General features: G+C 44.3%; 1 protein-coding gene across 2 annotated transcripts; it reads right to left on the bottom strand.

Moving 5' to 3' along the window:
• Positions 1-1160: 1160 nt before the first annotated feature.
• pcdh12 (protocadherin 12) lies at positions 1161-20112 on the bottom strand. 2 transcript variants are annotated; one of them, XM_042325646.1, is made up of 5 exons: positions 16225-20112; positions 14822-14913; positions 10553-10701; positions 1955-2397; positions 1161-1917 (listed from the first exon to the last, which is right to left on the bottom strand). In XM_042325646.1, exons 1-5 carry the CDS (start codon positions 19132-19134, stop codon positions 1873-1875), a joined length of 3639 nt encoding a protein of 1212 aa, XP_042181580.1. In that variant the 5' UTR covers positions 19135-20112; the 3' UTR covers positions 1161-1872. The 2 variants fall into 2 exon arrangements, with proteins under 2 accessions (XP_042181580.1, XP_024285241.2); XM_024429473.2 differs by having other exon boundaries at positions 1161-2397.
• Positions 20113-21759: the final 1647 nt, after the last annotated feature.

The following is a 21759-nucleotide window of genomic DNA, read 5'->3' as shown; positions in this document are numbered from 1 at the left end:
ATTCCATGTGCTTTTTTAGCTGTTCAGACTGCAGGAAAAAGAACAGATTCGAATCGGTTATGCAAAAATATTGGATTTGAGTAACTTCAAGCTGCAAATGAGAACAAGGCTTTTACAGTGCCTTCGGAAAGTATTCAGACCCCTTGACCTTTTACACATTTTGTTCGGTTACAGCCTTAATCCAAAATTGATTCAATTGTTTCTTCCCCCTCATCAATCTACACACAATACCCCATAAAGACAATGCAAAAACACGTTTTTAGAATTTTTGCTTATTTATAAAAAATAAATAAAACTGAAAACATCACATTCACATAAATATTCAAACACTTTACTCAGTACTTTGTTGAAGCACCTTTGGCAGCGACTACAGCCTTGAGTCTTCTTGGGTAGGACGCTACAAGATTGGAACACCTGTATTTGGGGAGTTTCTCCCATTCTTCTCTGCAGATCCTCTCAAGCTGTCAGGTTGGATGGGGAGCATTGCCGCACAGCTATTTTCAAGTCTCTCCAGAGACGTTCGATCAGGTTCAAGTCCGGGCTCTCTGGCTGGGCCAGAGAGGACATTCAGAGACTTGTCCCAAAGCCAGTCCTGCATTGTCTTGGCTGTGTGTCCTGTTGGAAGGTGAACCTTCACCCCAGTCTGAGGTCCTAAGCTCTTTGGAGCAGGTTTTCATTAAGGATTTCTGTACTTTGCCTTTGTTCATCTTTGTCTAGATCCTGACTAGTCTCCCAGTCCCTGCCACTGAAAAACATCCCCACAGCATGATGCTGCCACCATCATGCTTCACCATGGGGATGGTGCCAGGTTTCCACCAGACGTGACGCTTGGCATTCAGGCCAAAGAGTTCAAACCTGGTTTCACCAGACCAGTGAATCGTGTTTCTCATGGTCTGGGAGTCTTTAGGTGTCGGCTGTCATGTATCAAGTCGGGTGACTCCAAGTCGGCTGTCATGTACCTATTACTGAGTGGCGGTTTCCGTCTGGCCGCTCTACCATAAAGAAATAATAAATAGCAAAGGGTCTGAATGCTTATTTAAATAAGGCATTTCTGATTTTTAAACATTTAAAAAATTTGATTTGCAAACATTTCTAAAAACCTGTTTTCGCTTTGTCATTATGGGGTACGTCGTGTAGATTGCTGAGGATTTTTTGTTGTAGTATTTTATCCATTTTAGGATAAGGCTGTAACATAAGAAAATGTGGAAAAAGTCAAGGGGTCTGAACACTTTCCAAAGGTACTGTAAGTGTTTCCTACACAGACAAACATTTATACCTCTGTAAATACTACATTTTTCAGTGGCTAAATAATTTACTTGAGTAAATACAAATAGTAATCAATAATGGAAACATTTCTCAAAATGGTGGAGTAGGAAGTGTCGGCAGACTCGGTCCAATGTGACAGACATTTCTCCTCAGGAACAGGACTTAATGTTGTTAGTGTTTTGTCTTCAGAGAAGAGAGCGAGCAGTTTCCTTCTTGGGCTCTTTGCTTGGGGCTGCTAAACTCAGCCATTCATACCATGGACAACGCTAACAACGGATAGCACCATGTTGTTGCTCCCACTGAGAAACACTTCTGATGAGTCAGAAAGTGAATCTTTGTTGCATCACAATGATACAGAGAAGTATGTGCCACATGAGGAAGACTTTCATTATGTAACATTTATCTCAAGGTAAATGTACACTTTTCTATGTAGGGAGTACTGTATAGTACATTGTGCTTTTTCCAGCACTGAATAAAGGCCTTTGGTTAACTCCTCTCCCTCTTCTGACCTTGTCCTGTTTCAGACAGGGAAGCAGGCTGTCAGAGCTTAATGGGGATATGTTAGGAGAAGGAGGGGAGTTGCTGTTGTAAGCTTGAGCATTTCAGTCATTTCAGCAACATGTAAAACAAAGTCATCAGTTTGGGGGGGGTCTTAGGCATCCAAACACACAAGAATCGATCAAATAACGTTGAGACAACTTTTCTCATACCAGGGGTTGGGCCTAAGGGCATTGAGCCAGGGGGACCTCTTTTCGGGGTTCACAGAGTTCCTTTGTATGTTGGCGCCCCCTGCTGCGGCGGTATCTCCTTCCAGCCCCAGCGAGCGCCGGTAGGTGGTGGACAGTCTGTAGAGCACGTCTGGCGAGGGGCGGGGCTGGGAGTCCCCTTTCTGGGTCAGGAGCATATTAAACAAAGTGTTGACCTCTGAGATTAAGGCCCCGCCCAGTGAGCCATCCTCCGGCTTCTTACCGAAGGTGGAGAAGGAGGCAGAGTCAAGGGTGTCTGGGGAGCAATGGGTTTCAGGGGACGGTGGCCCATTGGGAACAAAAACATTCTCGTGGTAGTCGGCCGTTAGGGGGAGGGAGAGGCGGGACATCCACGCAGGGTCCTCTATGTCAGCAAAGACGTCATCTGATGAGAGAGATGAGAACATGTCAATACCGTTTTTAACAACATAGGACAAAGCAACAACTCTACAGTGATACAGTGCTGGATGTGACACAGGGAACATGTGGGTGTTCTTTGTTATAGTAATTGTTGTTGGTCAGTATTGTTGTTTATCCCTTTGAAAATGAATTTCTTCACGTGAAAACGTTAAATGAAATCTGAAGATGGGAGAATGATGATTTGGTATGTCGAAGAAGACAAATATAAACTAAGTTTAAAAAAAATAAGCTTACGGAGGTGCAAGTCGAATCTGGCCGTTTCCTTCAATTTCCTTGAGAAAAACACTATGTGGGACGAAAACAGGATATATATCACAGGACTATATTTAACCGGCATTTCCTGTCATCTCCTGGCTGTATCCGGAGTTATAGTCAAGTAAAAGCTGATTTATGCTTGATCTGGGAATGCGGTGCAGAGGCACCGTACAGAGGGTGTGACGCAAAAGGCCGTAGCAACAATTTTTAACAATGCGGTGGGCTCTATATAACTCCGCATTGACATGATTGGATGACGTTAGGTGAGGGCGGTACATCCTGTATAAACACAAATTCACTTCCTTGACAAGCGCAAGAAGTATCAATTCTCTTACTTATGCAGAGGCAGCATTGCAGTAAATGCTGTATGGCCAATGCAGATTGCGGCATGACCATATATCGGCATTAAAGTGGTCAAGTGGTTTTACGCACAAACCCTGTTTAGACAATCAAAAGACACATTGTGATCGGATCATCCTGCCCACTTCTGGTAGTCAGACACATATTGTGTCTTGATATCTTACAAAGTGTAGACAGATATGGACAGAGAAAACATTTAAATCATTGGCAGGTGGCACCATTGACTGTTTAGATCAATATGTGTCTTAACAATAAATAAATATTATGATGAAATAATTTGCATTAAAGGGGCCAGGAAATCTGGTCACAATGCAGCCACAGTGGACGGATAACAGACATTTTAATTACATGAGTAGACAAATTTCTGAAAATGTGGGCACCAACAGAATGTAGACATGATCCGGACAAAGGACTCATGTTAGCACCAGGTAAAAACGAGGCTGGAATGAGCACGTACACACTCAACAGGTAAAAATCAATTTAAAGCCGTTCTCTACAGTTAAGCATTACAGGCATTCTATGTATATCTTTTTTTTTGTATGGGGATGTGCAAACCTGATTATCATGACCAACATATTGCTTTTGTTTTGTTGATAAAGGGAAAACTTTAGTTGTGGTATAACTGTATGGCAGGGGTAGACAATTACATTCAGCCGCGGGACGATTTTTGTCGGAGCTGATGGATAGGGGGCCGGAACATCATTATAATTATTTGTACAATGCAAATTGTACAACTAAGCCCAAAAAAGAGATTATATTTGAAAATGACAATTTCATGAAATTAATGGCATGATGAAATGAATGACATGAAATTGTTTCAACTTATTCCTATCGTAGGTAAATAATCCAAGCAATACATCTCTCCATAATAGTGTAAAATTATAAATCTACTGTTGTCTTGCCACAGATTCCTCACATGAATACAATGCCAAAATAGATTCAACACCGTTTCTGGGTGGTCATTACAAAAGGTACAATTTGACTCCATGTTTTGTTTTTTACTTCATCATATAGTGGTCGGCAGGATGATATTTATAAATACTTTTAACGTTTAAAAAAAAAAAAGATTTCCCAACTATATTATCAATAAAACCATTCCAATAAGGCATGACATAACATCCTGTTGAAACAAGGTTCTTATAGCTCTAATGTTGTTGAATGGACCAAAAGAAAAACAAATATTTCTTACTGATGAGTCAACAGGGTTAATCGTAGGTGTGTTCTGAGGGTCAGGTCTTGACACGTTCCTGAATAATAAAGCAACACCTGAGGGGATGGCATCTAAAACAATTACGCAAACTCTTTAGATGTTACAGGGATCTTATGATAAGAATAAGATAGGAAAAGTCCCTCTGCATTTACAAGTTGGCTCACCAATAGGATATTATTTTGGGAACCAATATTTCAAACAAAAACAGTGCATTCGGGGGAGAAGGGCCTTGGTCAGAGAGGTGACCAAGAACCCGATGGTCACTGACAGAGCTCAGGACTGAGTGAAAGATGAACAGAGCAAAATACAGAGAGATCCTTGATGATGAACCTGCTCCAGAGCGCTCAGGACCTCAGACTGGGGCAAATGTTCCCTTTCCAACAGGTCAACAACCCTAAGCACACAGCCAAGACAATGCAGTAGTGGCTTCAGGACAAGTCTCTGAATGTCCTTGAGTGACCCAGGCAGAGTTTGGACTTGAACCTGATCGAGCATCTCTGGAAAGACCTGAAAATAGCTGTGCAGCGACGCTCCCCATCCAACCTGACAGAGCTTGAGAGGATCAGCAGAGAAGAATGGGTTAAACTCCCCAAATACCGGTGTGCCGAGCTTGTAGCGTAATACCCAAGAAGACTCGAGGCTGTAATCGCTGCCAAAGGTGCTTCAACAAAGTACTGAGTAAAGGGTCTGAATACTTATGTAAATGTAATATTTCAGTTTTTTATACATTTACCAAAATGTCTAAACCTGGTTTTACTTTGCTTTGTCATTATGGGGTATTGTGTGTAGATTGATGAGGGGAAAAAACTATTTAATAAATTTTCAAATAAGGCTGTAACGTAACAAAAAGTACAAAAAGTCAAGGTTTCCGAATGCGCTAAGTATTTTTTATACAATATCTCTATGGAGAACATTTATGGTTATAAATTAAGAACCATGACAATTAATTTTTTACTGGAACTTTGTTTATACTATAACTGCAAACCAACATGAAATTATGGCCACCAAAAGTAGAGAAGACAACATGATTAATACCGTTCCACATAGAAGTGGGTCTTCTTAGGAATTGTTTTCTCAAATTGATCTTAAAACTATGTAAAGTACAGAATTCAGCCCATTATACTCATAAGTGTTCATGACAACAGTTTCCCTAATGTAATGGGCACAGTTTCTCCACAGAAAGTTTAAAAGCATCTGGTCTCTCTTTTTGCTTATTTTACAGTCAAGATATAAAGATAGAGCAGTCTAGAGACACCTTCAGCCTTGGTTATTAGAACTCTTTCTTTGATAGAGAAGTCCCTCTGTAGCCATTGATTTAGCTTCTTCTGTTTTTTTTTTAAATAAGAGGGTTAAAATGTTGTAAGCCTCTACACTTCTGATACTTAGTAATGGTTATGCCTAAATATGTAAGTTCTTCTTTCACTGGAATATAATAATATGAGGGTGTCACACAATCTTTGACAGCCATGAGTTTACATTTATTAATGTTAAGACATAGACCAGATGCTTTGGAAAAGGATGAGATCACATTGATCGATATGGGAATCTGACTATTGTCTTTCAGAAAAAGTGGAGTATCGTCAGTCAGCCAGCTGGCTCATAATTTATTTACCAGCCATGGAAATACCTCGTACAGGACTATTATTTAAAGACTTTGTAATAAGTTGGATGACTAATAAAAACAGATAAGGTGAGATAGAGAGGATTTAGGCAAGGTTGTCCCATCTCAAATCTAGGTCAGGTGCCATGTTTCAGTTAGATAGAGCTGTTAACATCAGTATAGTGTCTTAATAGCCTCACAGACAAAAATCCCTAAAGCCACATTTCTCACTGTAGTGGAAGAGGAACCGATCCTCTGCTGTGTTAAATGCTCCTCGGTCCTAAACCCTTAGCCCTTGAATGACGTTTTACATCATCACATCCAAATGTCCCTTGCCCAAGCGAGGGAGACTGATCAGAGAGGCAACGTTGTTGATGGAAGAACAACCAACCTAAAGCTATTATATGTACCTAGTAAGCTAACCTAGCTAGCTAGCACTCCTGTCAAGTATCCCCAGAGATACTTGCCTGCGAACATCCAAAAACAACATCTGCCCTTCAGACCAAGAGAATTTTCCCTCTTGGTCTTAAGACATTGGTTGCTTCCATGGGAGACCCGGGTTCATATCCTGCATGTTACACTTGCCCTGTGGTCCTTTTCATCTAATCACAACCAGACCTGGGCACGCACACACTAACACAGTGGTTCCCAACTAGGGGTACTGGGACCCCTGGGGGTACTTGGCCTATCCACAGGGGCTACTTCAAAAGACTAATGAGTCCATAGGGATACTTTAGAGATACTCCGGGCAGAGCGAAATTCAGTTGGGGGTACGGTAACCAAAACAAAGTTGGGAACCACTGTTCTAACACACAAACTTACAGAGCAGTCACTGAACAACCCCAGAACCTACCCCACCACACCGACACACACACACACACACCCTCATTCCCTCTCTCATGCACACACACACGCGCACTGTGTGACACTGGCAGCCCTCAATTTAAATCTCAATCCATAAACGAAACAAATCCTTCTGAGTTAGTTATCCTCTGCTGTATTTGTTTGGAATGTTCAAAGGCTCTGCTGTGAGATATATTTGTTTTTGAATGGAAGACTGAGCTCCATATATGTGGTGGGGTTTGAACTACAGTGCAGTGATCAATCAAACTCACAGCAAGCCACATCAGAGAGAGGTTAACTCACAAGCTAACTGCCTGGGTTCAATCACGTTTTCTAAAATGCGGCTTCCTTTTCTGGCCCCTTCCTCTGCAATCGCCTCAGTCCCGTCCACCCTTCTGCATCTCATTTTATAAAACGGGATGGGATCGTGTTGTTTGGATCCTTTAAGCTGATTGCTAGCAGTGAGTTATAGCGCCACAATTCTGCATTCCATGTGTAATGCCTGTTAACTGTTCCTTTAGATGTATCAATGCACATCCACTGCCCCACAGCCCAGCCAGTCAATTTATAACCTTAATCTCCCCTGTAAAAAAGTGTCTTGAGAATATTTCCCCATGCTACTAGCCGAGCATTTGGTTTGGTACAGAGGGGGTTAATAGTTAGCTAGCAAAGGAGAAGTAAAGTTAGTTAGGGAGGATAGCTAGGCTATCTTATTGACTCGACCATTAGCTGGTTGTTGCCTATTTATAAATTATGCATTACATTTAAATTCTCCTCTCTCTTGTAATAATTGAACCTCTGCTACCTAGCAAGCTACATGCCAATGGCTTGTTTAGCATAGCGACGACTTGGTCAAAACATGAGAATATAATTAACAACCAGTCTGATGGTTAGCAATGTCAGAACCGGCTTTTGCCCGGACTATATCGTCTGGTGGAAGGATGAAATAAAGCTAATTTACTAATTAAAATAAAGTTAATGAAAACATGTTGTCAACTGTTTTATAAAAGCAATAAGGCTGTCGAACCTGGGAATTGTTGTGTGATAACTCCCACCTTAGGGTTATTTCCCGGCCCTTGGCTTCGTCTCGTGTCAAAGAATTGCCCTCAGTCAGGAGTTATCATGCCTTATTAGTCAAATCTCTCCCTCGAGCCCCTCGCTCTCTCCCTCCAGCCCCTCGCTCTCTCCCTCCAGCCCCTCGCTCTCTCCCTCCAGCCCCTCGCTCTCTCCCTCCAGCCCCTCGCTCTCTCCCTCCAGCCCCTCGCTCTTTCCCTCCAGCCCTCGCTCTCTCCCTCCAGCCCCTCGCTCTCTCTGTGTTTCTCCCATCCTTTTACTAACTCCTTGTTTTTTCCCCGGAAACTCCTCTCGCTCTACACCCCCACTCTGCGCCTCATCCCCCTCTCTTCACCCCCCACCTCATCCCCCTTTCTCTTCCCCCCCACCCCACCCCCTTTCTCTTCACCTCATCCCCCTTCCTCTACACCCCCACTCTACACCCCATCCCCTTTCTCTTCACCTCATCCCCCTCTCTTCACCCCCACCTCATCCCCCTTTCTCTTCACCCCCACTCTACACCTCATCCCCTTTCTCTTCCCCTCATCCACCTTTGTCTACACCTCATCCCCATTTCTCTTCACCTCATCCCACTTTACACCCCATCCCCTTTCTCTTTCTCTTTATTCCCCTTTCTCTACACCTCATCCTCCTTTTCCTCATCCCCCTTACTCCACACCTCATCCCCCTTACGCCACACCTCATTCCCCTTACTCCACCCCCTTACTCCACACCCCATCTCCATTTTACTCTACATCTTATGCCCATTTCACTCTACACCTCATCCCCCTTTCTCTTCATCCCCCACTCTACACCTCATCCCCCACTCTACACCTCATCCCCCTTCTCTTTATCTCTCATGATCCATGGCTCCCCCCATTCCAAACTTAATTAGACTGGACCCACCAGCAGGGAAACCCTAAATCCTCAGAAAACAATTACCCTCTCACTGGAACCAAAGCAACCCCCTTAGACACACCACACATACACATGTTTGATGTGAAGAACACCCCTGCTGTGGTTGATTGACTACAACCACAACAAAACACCAGAAGATATTGAAGCAGTTTTAAAGCATACTGCAAAGCGTTAGATCCACAGACCTGACTAAAGTCAGAGCTCAACTTTGATAAGTCCTAATGGTAAATATTGAAAAAATCATCAGTTGACTGAAAACTGACAATTCAATTGGTGATATGTGATTCATCGTCTATCAGCTCTAAGACTGATTTTCGAGTGAACTGTCCCTTTAATAGGTGATATGGCTACCAAACAAAGGAATGCAGACTCAAGAAAATAGAAAATTCTTCCGCATTCTGAAGAAGGGGTGCTGAAAACACACTGATCTGCGCACACACACACACCTTTGCATTGTGTCGATCAGGACGAAAGACAGATGTGGAACATGATATCAGAGGTCAGATTCAAGGCTATCTGTTCAGATCACACTGACACACTGCCTCAGGGCAGAGTGGGTGGTGGTGACTGTGTGGATTTTGGTGTGTGTGTGTTGGGGTTGTTCTATGCAGATGGGGCTCTCCAGGTGAAAAGAAAAAAACGTGTTGCCCAGGGAATCAGAAACACAGGCTGTTTGAATGTTTGAACAACGTCATAGGTCCTCAAAGAGCATGAGCTTCTCACCGTTCGTGAGTCTCACAAATCTAGTGTGAGTTACAATGCTAATGGTGGACCCCTTTGGGCATGGGTGACTCAAGCATGACACACACACAAACACACACGCAGGTCTTTGTAACACCCCTGTGTGAGGTTACTGTACCGGCATAGACTTTAAATGGCTCTCACTCAAGATCAACTGAAAGAAGTCTTAAGAGAGACTATGTGCCGTGTTTTGAAAAGAACAAAGACAGAGCCGACGTGACGATGACCTGAACAATTGGAAGGAACTCAATACGTATGCTTACTGTGTACATACACTGAGTATACCAAACATTCGGAACACCTTCCTAATATTAAGTTGCAACACCTTTTGCCCTCAGAAAAGCCTCAATTTGTCAGGGCATGGACTCGACAAGGTGTCAATATCATTCCACAGGGATGCTGACCCATGTTGACTCCAATGCTTCCCACAGTTTGCTGGATGGCGTTTGGGACCATTCTTGATACACACGGTAAACCGTTGAGTGTGAAAAACTCTGCAGGGTTGCCGTTTGAGACACACTCAAACCGGTGCGCCTGGCATCTACTAACATACACAGTTTAAAGGAACTTAAATATGATGTCTTGCCCATTCGACCCATGTCTCAATTGTCTCAAGGCTGAAAAATCCTTCTTTAACTAGTCTCCTCCCCTTCATCTACACAGATTAAATTGGATTCATATCAATAAGGGATCATAGCTTTTACATGGATTCCCCTGGTTAGTCTCATGGAAAGAACAGGTGTTCCTAATGTTTCGTACATTCAATGTAGGTTGGACTATATAGAATTTGAACATGTGTATTAGTCTGGTCAATCATACTAAGCGCTGCACTCATTGTTTCACTTCAAACAATGTCACATACAGTACAGCAATATGTATCTTTACGGCTGAGAGAAAACAGCCACGCTCAGCGTATGATATTGCTAGTCACTTAAGTTTGCTAAGAATTTTAAGAACATAATTACGTGGTAAAAGCCCAACTGAGAGCTAAGAATTCAAGTAAGTGTTTCCTTTGTTAATGTTGACCATTAAAATATTTTCCCTTCAATCTATTGTTTTGTTGACTATAAAATAGTATAATTTCTCTTGTCAAAACGGTCAACCTGGTTAAATAAAGTTTCAATTTGAAAAGGTTCTTACCAGGGTTGTTGAGCATGTTATTAAGCCCCTCCTCCAGTAGCGGGTCGACAGGGGAGTCTCGGCCCATGTCCCAGTCCATGTCTCCGGCCTCACTCTCACCATGACCGCTGTCCTTGGTGCTCTGCCAATCAGTGTCCTGAGCGTAAGACCTACAGGGAAGCAGAGGAAACAGACAGGGGAGCGTCAGGGACAGTGAGAGGGCATTTTAGAACCGACGTTTAGGAGTCATATTATCGACAGTCAGCCATCTTGTGGAACCTTCACTATGACTGTCATGTCATATTCAATTGTTCCCAAGAATCAAGCTGTTCTGGAATGTGTTTACCTGAGCTCACTTTAATAGCTTCCAACCCCGGCTCAATGCTGAGGTGCATTGAGCCAGACAAAGGGTGTGGTGGTGTGCTAAGTGGCATTTAACTGTGCTGAGATGCTCTAAGCCATGCTAAGAGGTCTTGTGCAACACTAATCTTTGTCTCCTACTTCATGTACTTCTGGGGGTTTTAAAGTTTGGTGATAAAATACCAGAGACTCGAGGTATAGACTGAAGACAGAACATGCTCCCTGTCAGAGACTTTATCAGAGCCAGTTAGAGAACAGACAGACCGTAGGCCTCTTTATCAAAGGTGCATACGCACAAAAAAGACTAAACCCCGCAAAGATTGGTATTTATCCATTTTGAACTCGACTGGAAAGTGTGCGCATCTCCACACACAGCTCAGACCATGCGTACACACAACTTCTAATTGTATTGCAAGCATATTCGGGGCAGCAGGGTAGCCTAGCGGTTAGAGCGTTGGACTAGTAACCGGAAGGTTGCAAGTTCAAACCCCCCAGTTGACAAGGTACGAATCTGTCGTTCTGCCCCTGAACAGGCAGTTAACCCACTGTTCCTAGGCCGTCACTGAAAATAAGAATTTGTTCTTAACTGACTTGCCTAGTTAAAAAAAAAAATATATATATATTGTTCTATTGAGATGTTTGAGGCACGGGAAATAATTCAAAATAATGTTATAAAAACATGAAAATGAAATGATAAAACAGACGCATTTACCACTGGTAAGGAGATTGCATAACAGCATGTAAGTTTTAATATGTTTCTTTCATTATCGTTATTTCCTTTTCTGACATGATTGGTTAGTTCCCGCTACTATACATATGACCATTCATCATTTCAAAAGCCAAGAATGCTCTAAAGTAAACAGACCAGTAGCCTACTTAAAATATTTGACAGAAGGCCATGGGTAGGGTAGGATAATACACAGTATTTCTGTGCAATATGAGCGCGACATTGTAGCCTATTTCATCTCAGCGCCTATACCAAGGCAGGAGATTGTGTTTCTATCATCTATCGATAAACAAAATATTCAACAACCGTTCGTCTTTTGCATATAAGTGTGTGCTCTAGCATTTAGTTTGAAATTGTTTGAATGAATAATCATCTGGCAGAATGCATTCTGTGTTTGGCACTCACTGTAGGTGGCTAGCGCCGAGACCCCTAGAGGACGTAGTTCTTCCTGATGCCGTATTACCTCTAGGTATCGACACAGTCAGCCCAGCCAGTAATACACTCGTGTCCACCATGGACCGGATTTTGTATAAAACATCCTCAATTCAGGCTGCAACGGCATCAGTTTCCTCCTTTACTCGATTTAGTGTACCGTCTTAAAACAACTTTCCACCACCATACTAGGGTGGCTAATGTTACTTTTTGATGTTGCGGTGCGCATTCAGCCAGGGGTAAACAGGCTCACATGGTGTACAACATCCAGAAGTTGTCCGAAACTCTTAAAATGGTTGTGGAAAATTGTGTTTTATTAAGACAATATGCTTATTTCGCCCACCATGTGTTATATGCTTATTTTTCCCCCACCAATGAGCCATTAAATCGAGTTAAGGAGGAAACTTTGTAGCGGGAATGGAAGATGTTTTATGTACAATCCGGTCCATGGGAGTCACCAGTGTATTGCCTGCTGAATACATCAAAGTCGGACGTAAGATGACAAACTATGTAAAAGGGATAATAGCGCCAGCTTGCGGATGGTTGGGTTGTGTTTAGTTTGAAAGATTCCGTGCAAAATGTTACAACATTCTGCCCACACCTTTACAGAAATTTGATAAAATTTGCCATAGCTCTTTCATTTAGAAACGGTCATGTCTGAAACGCTCATTCTCGTGAACAGAATTATACAATGGTTGGGTCTAATCCTGGATGCTGATTGGTTAAAACTGCATTCCAGACAGTGTCTATTCCACAAATTACCACAGGCTAAAGCTATGAGGTTGAAATGCCTATTTACTCCATCTCACTGCGCAATCCACCGTCTCATCAGCCCAGCCAGGCAATTTATAATCTTGATCTCCACTGAGATGGAACAGAGTAAATAGGCATTACACAGTCATAGCTTGTGGTAACTTGTGGAATAGACACCGTCTGGAATGCGGTTTTAACCAATCAGCATCCTGGATTAGACCCACCCATTGTATAACTGGGAGATAAACCAGGGGGGCCGACAACATCCCAGATAGTCGGCCATGACACAAAACATACACCCCACGTGGACAGATTCTTAATTCTTCATCAAAGCGAAGAGGCTGAGCCATATATGAACCCCTCACATCATACTGTGTATAGAATATAACATTGTGGTCAGTGGATGTGCTGGCTCCTGCCTTAGGGAAGGAGTCATGGCAGTGTGGTAGGCACTCAGTCCTGCGTAGACCTGCTCCCTGCCAGTGACTGACTGGCAGAGCACTTATGGTATGAGACACTCTTCCTGTTATTGGGCAGACACATCTGAGCAGCATTGTCTAGCTATAGTACCACCCACTGGGCACAAACTGGTTGAATGTCCGGGGGTACCATCGGATGGGGCCACGGTGTCTCCTGAATCCTCCAGTCTCAGCCTCCAGTATTTAATGTGTCGGGGGGCTAGGGTCAGTCTGTTATATCTGGAGTATTTCTCCTGTCTTATCCGGTGTGAATTTAAGTATCTCTCGACCTCTCTCTCGACCTGAGCCCTAGGACCATGCCTCAGGACTACCTGGCTTGATGGCTCCTTGCTGTCCCCAGTCCACCTGGCCGTGCTGCTGCTCCAGTTTCAACTGTTCTGACTGCGGCTATGGAACCCTGACCTGCTGTTTTCAACTCTCTAGAGACAGCAGGAGCAGTAGAGATACTCTGAATGATCAGCTATGAAAAGCCAACTGACATTTACTCCTGAGGTGCTGACCTGTTGCACCCTCGACAACCACTGTGATTATTATTATTTGACCCTGCTGGTCATCTATGAACATTTGAACATCTTGGCCATTTTCTGTTATAATCTCCACCCGGCACAGCCAGAAGAGGACTGGCCACCCCTCATAGCCTGGTTCCTCTAGGTTTCTTCCTAGGTTTTGGCCTTTCTAGGGAGTTGTTCCTAGCCACCGTGCTTCTACACCTGCATTGCTTGCTGTTTGAGGTTTTAGGCTGGGTTTCTGTACAGCACTTTATGACATCGGTAAAAAAGGACTCTATAAATACATTTGATTTGATTTTAAATCAATGTTATTTCGACAAATTTCAATGTGATGACGTTGAATCAACGTGGAAAACTGATTGGATTTTGTCAAAATCATCAACGTAAGAGAATTGTGTATTTTGTTCCACACAAATTTCTACCAAAATCCCTTATTTTATTTTTCCCACATTGACCTTATGTTAGTTGACAACTCAACCAAATGTAAATCAAAACTAGACGTTGAACTGACGTCTGCGCCCATTGGGTAGGAAGATTTGAAACAATATTTATAGGGTGCTTGTATTTATTTTGTGTCTTCGGTCAGGTCTCCTTTGAAAAAATGATTTAAAATCTCAGTGTGATCACTTGTACAAAAAAAGGATAAATAACAAATACAAATACATTTAATGAAAAGATGATAATGTGAGTCAGATTGTAGCCTGTTGAATCATAAGGCATCAATACAATCTAAAACTAATGATGCATGTAGTGGTAATAGTGGTCAACAGCCAACTGGCTCTGAAACAAAGGAGGGATAATGATGCATGTAGTGGTCGTGGTGGTCCACAGCCAATTGGCTCTGAATCAAAGGAGGGATAATGATGCATGTAGTGGTCGTGGTGGTCCACAGCCAATTGGCTCTGAATCAAAGGAGGGATAATGATGCATGTAGTGGTCGTGGTGGTCCACAGCCAATTGGCTCTGAATCAAAGGAGGGATAATGAAAAGAAAAAGGGAAAAAAAGACAAGAAAGAGGAAATGTGCTCACCTGCCAGCACGCTGGGAGAACTTGTTGCCTCGGAAGTTTGGTCTTGGCTGCAGCTGACCCTGGTGGAGCAGGGAGAGGAGCTGAGAAACCTGCTGTAAGGAGGCAGGAGATGATGAAAGGGTTAAGGAGACAGTGATCTTATAACACAGAAGTCAGAATAACAAACTAGGGTTTTGAGAAGGTGCTGTATTGAGGCTGTTGAGTGTATTGGGTGGAGGTGTCAATCGTCAAATGAATAAATATTATTTGTTCGGTGAGAATCTATGCAACCTGTCGCTCACTATGGCAACCCCTAACATTGGGGAGTTCATTTGGAGCAGTTTGTGCTGATATCTTTCCTGTGGATATGCTGCTAACTCTGGCCTCCACATTCAGAGAGGAAACAGCCTTTGTGAGGTGTGGAGAGTGGGCTTGTGTGTGTGTGTGTGTGGTGTCAGATGGTGGACAGGAAAGCGCTTTACGTAAAGGGCTATTATTCTCTGACCTGTTTCCTTCCAGGATGAACCTCTGAAATATGGTCATGTGGAAGGGGGGTCTGAAAACCTCCAGCTGGGGCGAGCAGGCGGAGATGAAGGAGAGGTGGGTCAAAACTCAGTCATCTTCCTGCGCTTATAATGGAATATACGTGAAGCCTTAAAACATTGCCAGACTCTTTATTCTAAGACTATTGGGAGTTGGCATCTCCGTCTGCGCCTATTCCCCCTCTGCGTCTATTCCCCCTCAATGACGATGTGTCGATTTGACTAGCACAGCACTTCTTGAGTAGACATTTACAGATGCTGCTTTTTTTTGTGAGATCAGCAATTTGGACCATTTGTCACTGGCGACTCACAGTGTTTAAATGTCAAAGCAGTATTCCCTTACTCTACAGACAGAGCTTACTTTGGCTGGGCTTCCCCCTTAGAGAATAAGAGTGGTCTACTGATCTTTCCTGGCATTTTTCCTTCTCTATATGAGTGTGTTATGCGATATTGAGTAAAAGGATTGGTGCGAATGCTTGAGGGGCATGGGAGTAGACAGGATTACAGTGGCTGACACATGAGCACCTGAATAAACGCAATGCTTTGGCTCCAGCATCATCTGTTAGTTGTCCCCTCAGGCTTCCTATGTAAGCCATACACAAGAGGGGGGAAATGATCTGATCTGCTCTCAGGACCTTCAATTTAAATGCATCTCAATTCCTGTAGGTTACAATTAATTGTTTCAGTTAGAGCACGTGAAAAAATTAAGGCTTATTTATAATACGAAAGTCTGAGAAGATAAAAAGGTTCCCTTTCTGTTATTTGTTAAATGGATATAGGGTATTTGACATGAGAATGATTAAAACCAATGTGATGCATTGCATAAGATATACCAAATGTGCATTCACGTTCGAAGTAATTATAACTAAAAAGGTTTATTACCTGCACTTCGGGAGAGGCAGCAGACAACTCAATGGAGTTCTCTCCGAAGGCAGCCATGGAGAGACGGACCAGGTTCCTCAGCATCCGTCTGTGGTCTTCAGCGTCAAGTCCACTTCTGGTATCTGTGTTCTTGGGCCTTCTAAGTGTTGCCAGCTGGGACGATGTTTCTGGCACTTCAACGTCGGGGCTAACCTGGATCTCAGAGTTCCCATGTCGCCTCAGGGTACTGGTCTGATACAGTGAGGAGGACGATGAAGGGTTTCTTGCCTTACGCAGGGTTCGGTAAGGAATGGCAGGGGTCCAAGGAAGAGTGCCATCCAGCTCGATGCTCCCAGGTTTCCTGAGTGTTCTGGAATGGGAGACTGGTAGCGTTGATCCCCCCTCTGGGTAGGCCTGGGAGTGGACTGTTGGGTTCATGGAGTTGGCAACGCTGTACTGGGTTTCGGTGTTTTGCTCTTCAACCACCAGGAGCATAGGGGAGAGGGGCTGGGCTTCGTCATCTTCTGGAGGGTCCTCCCTTCGTCCCCTCAGGACTGGCACCAGCTGGATGTCTGTCTTCCTGATGTTTTTCTGCGGGCGGCGAGGGTGGCTCGTGTAGGTGGACTCGGCCGTCCTGCAGTTGTAGGAATGGTTGTCTCGTTTCGTGGGGCGACAGAAGGTGGTCACCAAGGCAACCGCCAGGAGAAGCAGGATGCAGCTGGCCCCAAGGCAGATGGCCACCATCATGGTGAAACTCAGCTGACCATGGTTACCAGGGGCTGAGTTCTTCAAATGGTCCCGCAAGTTGATGAAAGCCACCTCCAAGGTGGCCTTTGTCAATAGCCTTGGAGAACCCTTGTCCGATACAGCAATATCCATTTTGAAAGTTTTCCCAATGAGCTCTGTAGCATTGGTCGTGTTAACATACAGTTGTCCGGTGGTGTCATTGAGTCTGAATAGTCCTGTGGGGTTTCCATCTGTGATCATGTAGCTGAGTCTTCCATTCAGGCCAGAGTCTGGATCATTAGCCTTGATGGTAGTGGCCAGGAATCCCATAAATCCATTTTGGACAGAGCGACCAGTTTGAGGATCGGGGGAGCCTTCTTCAGCACCATCCCCTAGTTGTGTCACTATCTCCCCCTTCTCCTCGTTGACCAGGACACTCACAAAGGCTATGCCTTTCTTTGGCATCGGCTCCTTGATGACGGGGTAGTTGTCGTTGACATCCTGGATCTCGATGAGTACCGTGGCGGTGCTGGTGAGGGGTGGATGCCCATGGTCTATGGCCTCCACAATGAAGGAGTACGTGGGCGACTCCTCATAGTCCAATGACTGCTGGGCGCTGACTACACCACTGGTGGGGTGGATGGCGAAAGACGCCGTGGGAGGTCCCAGCTCATTGGACTCTCGGATGGAGAAGGACACCCTGCCGCTGAGCTCAATATCCACATCATTGGCCTCTACCTTGAGGACCTGGAGACCCACGGTATTGTTCTCCTTGAAGGAAGCCCTGTAGTGGGACTTGGAGAACACAGGGGCATTGTCATTCTCATCCAACACATGTACAACTAGGTGTCTAACACATGACAGTGGAGGGTCACCGTAATCCTGGGCAAGTAATGTGAGATTATACTCCATGACCTTTTCCCGATCCAGGGTGCCATTGGTTACGATCATGTAATTGTCGCCATGGATTTTCTTGAGGCGGAAGTGGCCGGATCCATGCTGGATGTGGGCGTGCACATTCCCGTTGTCCCCGGAGTCTGCATCAGAGACCATCACCAGTGCAAGGAACGTGTCCTCTGGTGCACCTTCTAAAACAGTTGCCACTGGGGAATCAGGGGGTGTCCAAGTGACGTGGATCCTTGGTGCATTATCATTGACATCCCTTAGCTTGATGTGTAGTTTACAATGAGAGGGGATGGCGTTGGGCCCAAGATCACGCGCCTGGATGTCCACCTCATAAAAGTGTTTGGCTTCATAGTCCAGTGGGCCTTTTAAAGTCACTACCCCACTCTGGGGGTGGATACTGAAAAGCTTCTGCACCTCAGTTGGCGCATGCTTGCTTAGAGAGTACTCAACCTCCCCGTTGGCCCCTTGGTCAGGGTCCGTGGCCTTGAGGTTGATGACGCTAGTCCCACGAGCTGTATCCTCGGCTAGTTCCACAGTGGGGGTGCTATCCTCAAACATGGGGCTGTTGTCGTTAGAGTCCAAGACGTTGACCTGGACCAGAGTACTGCCCGACCTGGGAGGATTCCCCTTGTCCCAGGCCACCAGAGTCAGCTCGAAGGAGGAATGCACCTCCCTGTCCAGCTCCTTGATCACCACCAGCTCTGCCTGCTTTGGCCCATCCACAGCGCTCCTTACATCCAGGGCAAAATGCTGGTTGACGGACAGCGAGTAGGTCTGCAGACCATTGGGGCCGGCGTCCGGGTCCACCGCTCGGTCCAGGGGGATCCGCATCCTCAATGTGGCCATCTCAGAGATTTCCATCTCCTGCTGGCTGCTGGGGAAAGTTGGGCTGTGGTCATTTAGGTCCATCACCTCCACCCGCACCCTCAGGAAGTGGATAACACCACCTTTCCTGTAGAGGACACTGAAGGCCAGCTCACACAGGTCCGAGCCTCGACACAGCTCCTCCCGGTCCAGCTGGCCTAGGGTGGCGACAGTTCCATCTCTTACTCCAATGGAGAAAGGCAGGGCTTGACCATGCTCCACGACCTGGAAATCCTCCAGTACCCCGGTCTCGCCTCTCTGACGCAGGTCATCGACCAGACGGCCAACCCTGGTGCCCACAGGCTGCTCCTCCCAGACTTGGTACATGACAGTTAATGGGGCCGGGTCTGAAGACTGGGCCCCAGAAATAAGCCACAGAACCAGCAGTAGAGCCAGCAGCATGACTTTGTGAGATGTTGCTGTCCTGTCCAGCATTTAAAAGGGCATGGCTAACACCCACAAAAAACTACTTATTTCCCCTTCTTCAATTTAAATAATGACTGGTGAAAAAACTAAACTATTGATAGAAAATATATCCTTTTAAAATAGCCCGATACAGTAAACAAGTCAAATATTTTAGTTATAAATCAACAAAACATAAAATACATTTATCAATATAAGCCATGAATCAAACAGCTCATCTACCCATATTCTTACACTTTTACCAAGCTGAGTATCAGCACAAAATATACCAACAATTACAGCTCAATCTAGCAATGAAACAATCTAATATTTTTCCTAACAAAACAGATTTGAATTAAAGACTAAATGAATGAAAGACAACCCTACATCCCTTTTATACCAACAACCTTAGAGCCCTTAAGTTTGGTCAGATAACTAAATTACAGAACCCTATAACTAGAGCTATTGCCTCCCTCTCTTACACACACTTACAGCTTACTGCATGAATCACAGACAGCTGCTGGCTCCCAGTGTCCCGCTTCATCAGCCTGTAGCTACAAAGTAAAGCAAGGAGAGCACTGAGGAAGTTTGGATCTGTGATGAAACATGCAGGATAGGACCCAGCCAATCAGAACAGGGGGGGGTGGAGCATATGCAAATCTAAACTCCCCACCCCAAAACAGAACAGTGGGCCCTCAGGAAATCAAGCAGGAGTTGAAACAACATTGGAGTGCTTTTAAAGAAATGTGATCCTCCCTCCGCCTCTAGTCCTTCACTCCTTTTGCCTTGTTGCTTTTTTCCTGCAATCTTCAAAAATCCATCACAACCTTGCATTGTGGATCTTTAACTCAGTAGAAACCAGAGTGGGCTTGAAGCGTGGCCCCTATGGGACTTTGAACTGTAACCAGGCCTGCTCTCGACTCAGAGCTCCATGACGTAAGGTCTGGGCTCGCGACAGAAATCCTAAACGCTAGATAGCTCTTGCTGATAAATGTGTTGCAACCTCAAACTTGTCAGCCGTAAATGTCTTTTGGCTGGTAAAACAGTCCCTTTCTGGACTACTTTTCATTTTTTTGTTGTAATATGTGTTTTTTGTTGGGTTTCTCAGTAGTAAGCTGCAAATGTTGTTTTCACACATAGCACAGTGAAGAAAATAAAATTTGTGCTGCTGTAAAAAGTAGAATCTATCCATACCAAAGGGCTCACAATAATGACATAAAACTACGGTTCCGGATAACATAAACAAGGTAAACAATCCTGATAAACAACATCAGACCAATATACATCTTCGCAATTATATGTACAGGATCTCCACGATAGGAACATTTAAAAAAATATATATATATTTTTTAAAAGAGTGTGAAATGGCATAATCTTAGCTCTGCATGTATAAATATAACAATTTAATGTGTGACGGGAAATTATCCAATAGCCTGAGCCTATAAAGACAACGTTTGTTATACTCTGTACGGTTCAATCAACACACAAAACCTGATCAATCAATGTTTACATGTCCATAATTCTTCTGTTTACATTAATATCATTCTTATTTTTCCATCTACTATTTGAGGACCTAAAATAAAGGAGCCGTAGGCCTATAAGCTACACCAGCAAGAATAGCATGCGAAGTTTCAAGCATAACACTTCCCCTTCAGCTCAGACATCAACAAACCCATTACTGCACGGGCCAATAAAAGCTTTTCACAGAGTGATAACTCTGCGAAAGATGATGCTAAAGATATCAGTCCCCGTAGTCCACTAACTTCTCAGAGACACCGTCAAGGGCTTCGGTCACCATACCTCGTAAAAAGCCAAAAATGGGCGGCTGACTCCCAGTCTCTGTGTGGCCAGAGAGAGCAAAGGTCGGCCAATACGATAAGGCTCTCTCCCCTAAACAAACAGGGGATCCGTTTCCACACATAAAGCTGCTCTCCGTCAACCAATTATCCCCATTTGGTGAGCTGGGGGGGGGGGGTTCCTTAACAGTTCTCTCTCTATCAGAGCATACACACACATGCACACTCACACACAGGCACACACACAACCACGCCACCATAACACCCACCTTCACAGATGTTAACCCCCAACAGTCTCAACCTTCACATCTGTGGGAGGGCATGTGGTAATGATTAGCAAATCTTCAGTGCTATTTGTTTTGTTGTTCTACAAAGCAAACCATAAGACACGGTCAAAACATAAGTCTTTAGAAGTTTTACAGGCTTCATGTGAAGTCAAGCAGTCAAGAGCACCTGGAAGTGAACTTTAAGCTGGACTCTTAGGATCAATTAAGAATTCAGAGAGTGGAGATCAAGGAGAGAGAAAAGTAGCAAGGTAGTGGCGTGTGTGTGTGTGTGTGTGTCAAACTTACCTACTTTGCGTTTGTGTGCATTCCACTTGTCATCCTCATCACTGCAGTGGAACAAGAGAAGCAAAGGAAAGCTTCTTACACAAACAGCCGAGAAGTGACCATCGGTGACCATTTTGTTAACACTGCCCTTAGGTTATGTAGTCTGATCCAAAGCTTTACTTTGCATTACAAACACACATACACATTCCAGAGAAGCTACTAATATACTTCTTTAGAATAACGCTCAAATCGCCTTTTTGGCACTCAGATAATTCCTCTGTCTCTAGTCCAGGGTTCTCCAACAGGTCGAT

Source organism: Oncorhynchus tshawytscha, linkage group LG08 (assembly GCF_018296145.1).
Source record: "Oncorhynchus tshawytscha isolate Ot180627B linkage group LG08, Otsh_v2.0, whole genome shotgun sequence".
Lineage (NCBI taxonomy): Eukaryota > Metazoa > Chordata > Actinopteri > Salmoniformes > Salmonidae > Oncorhynchus > Oncorhynchus tshawytscha.
This window is presented reverse-complemented; position numbering and strand designations above follow the sequence as displayed.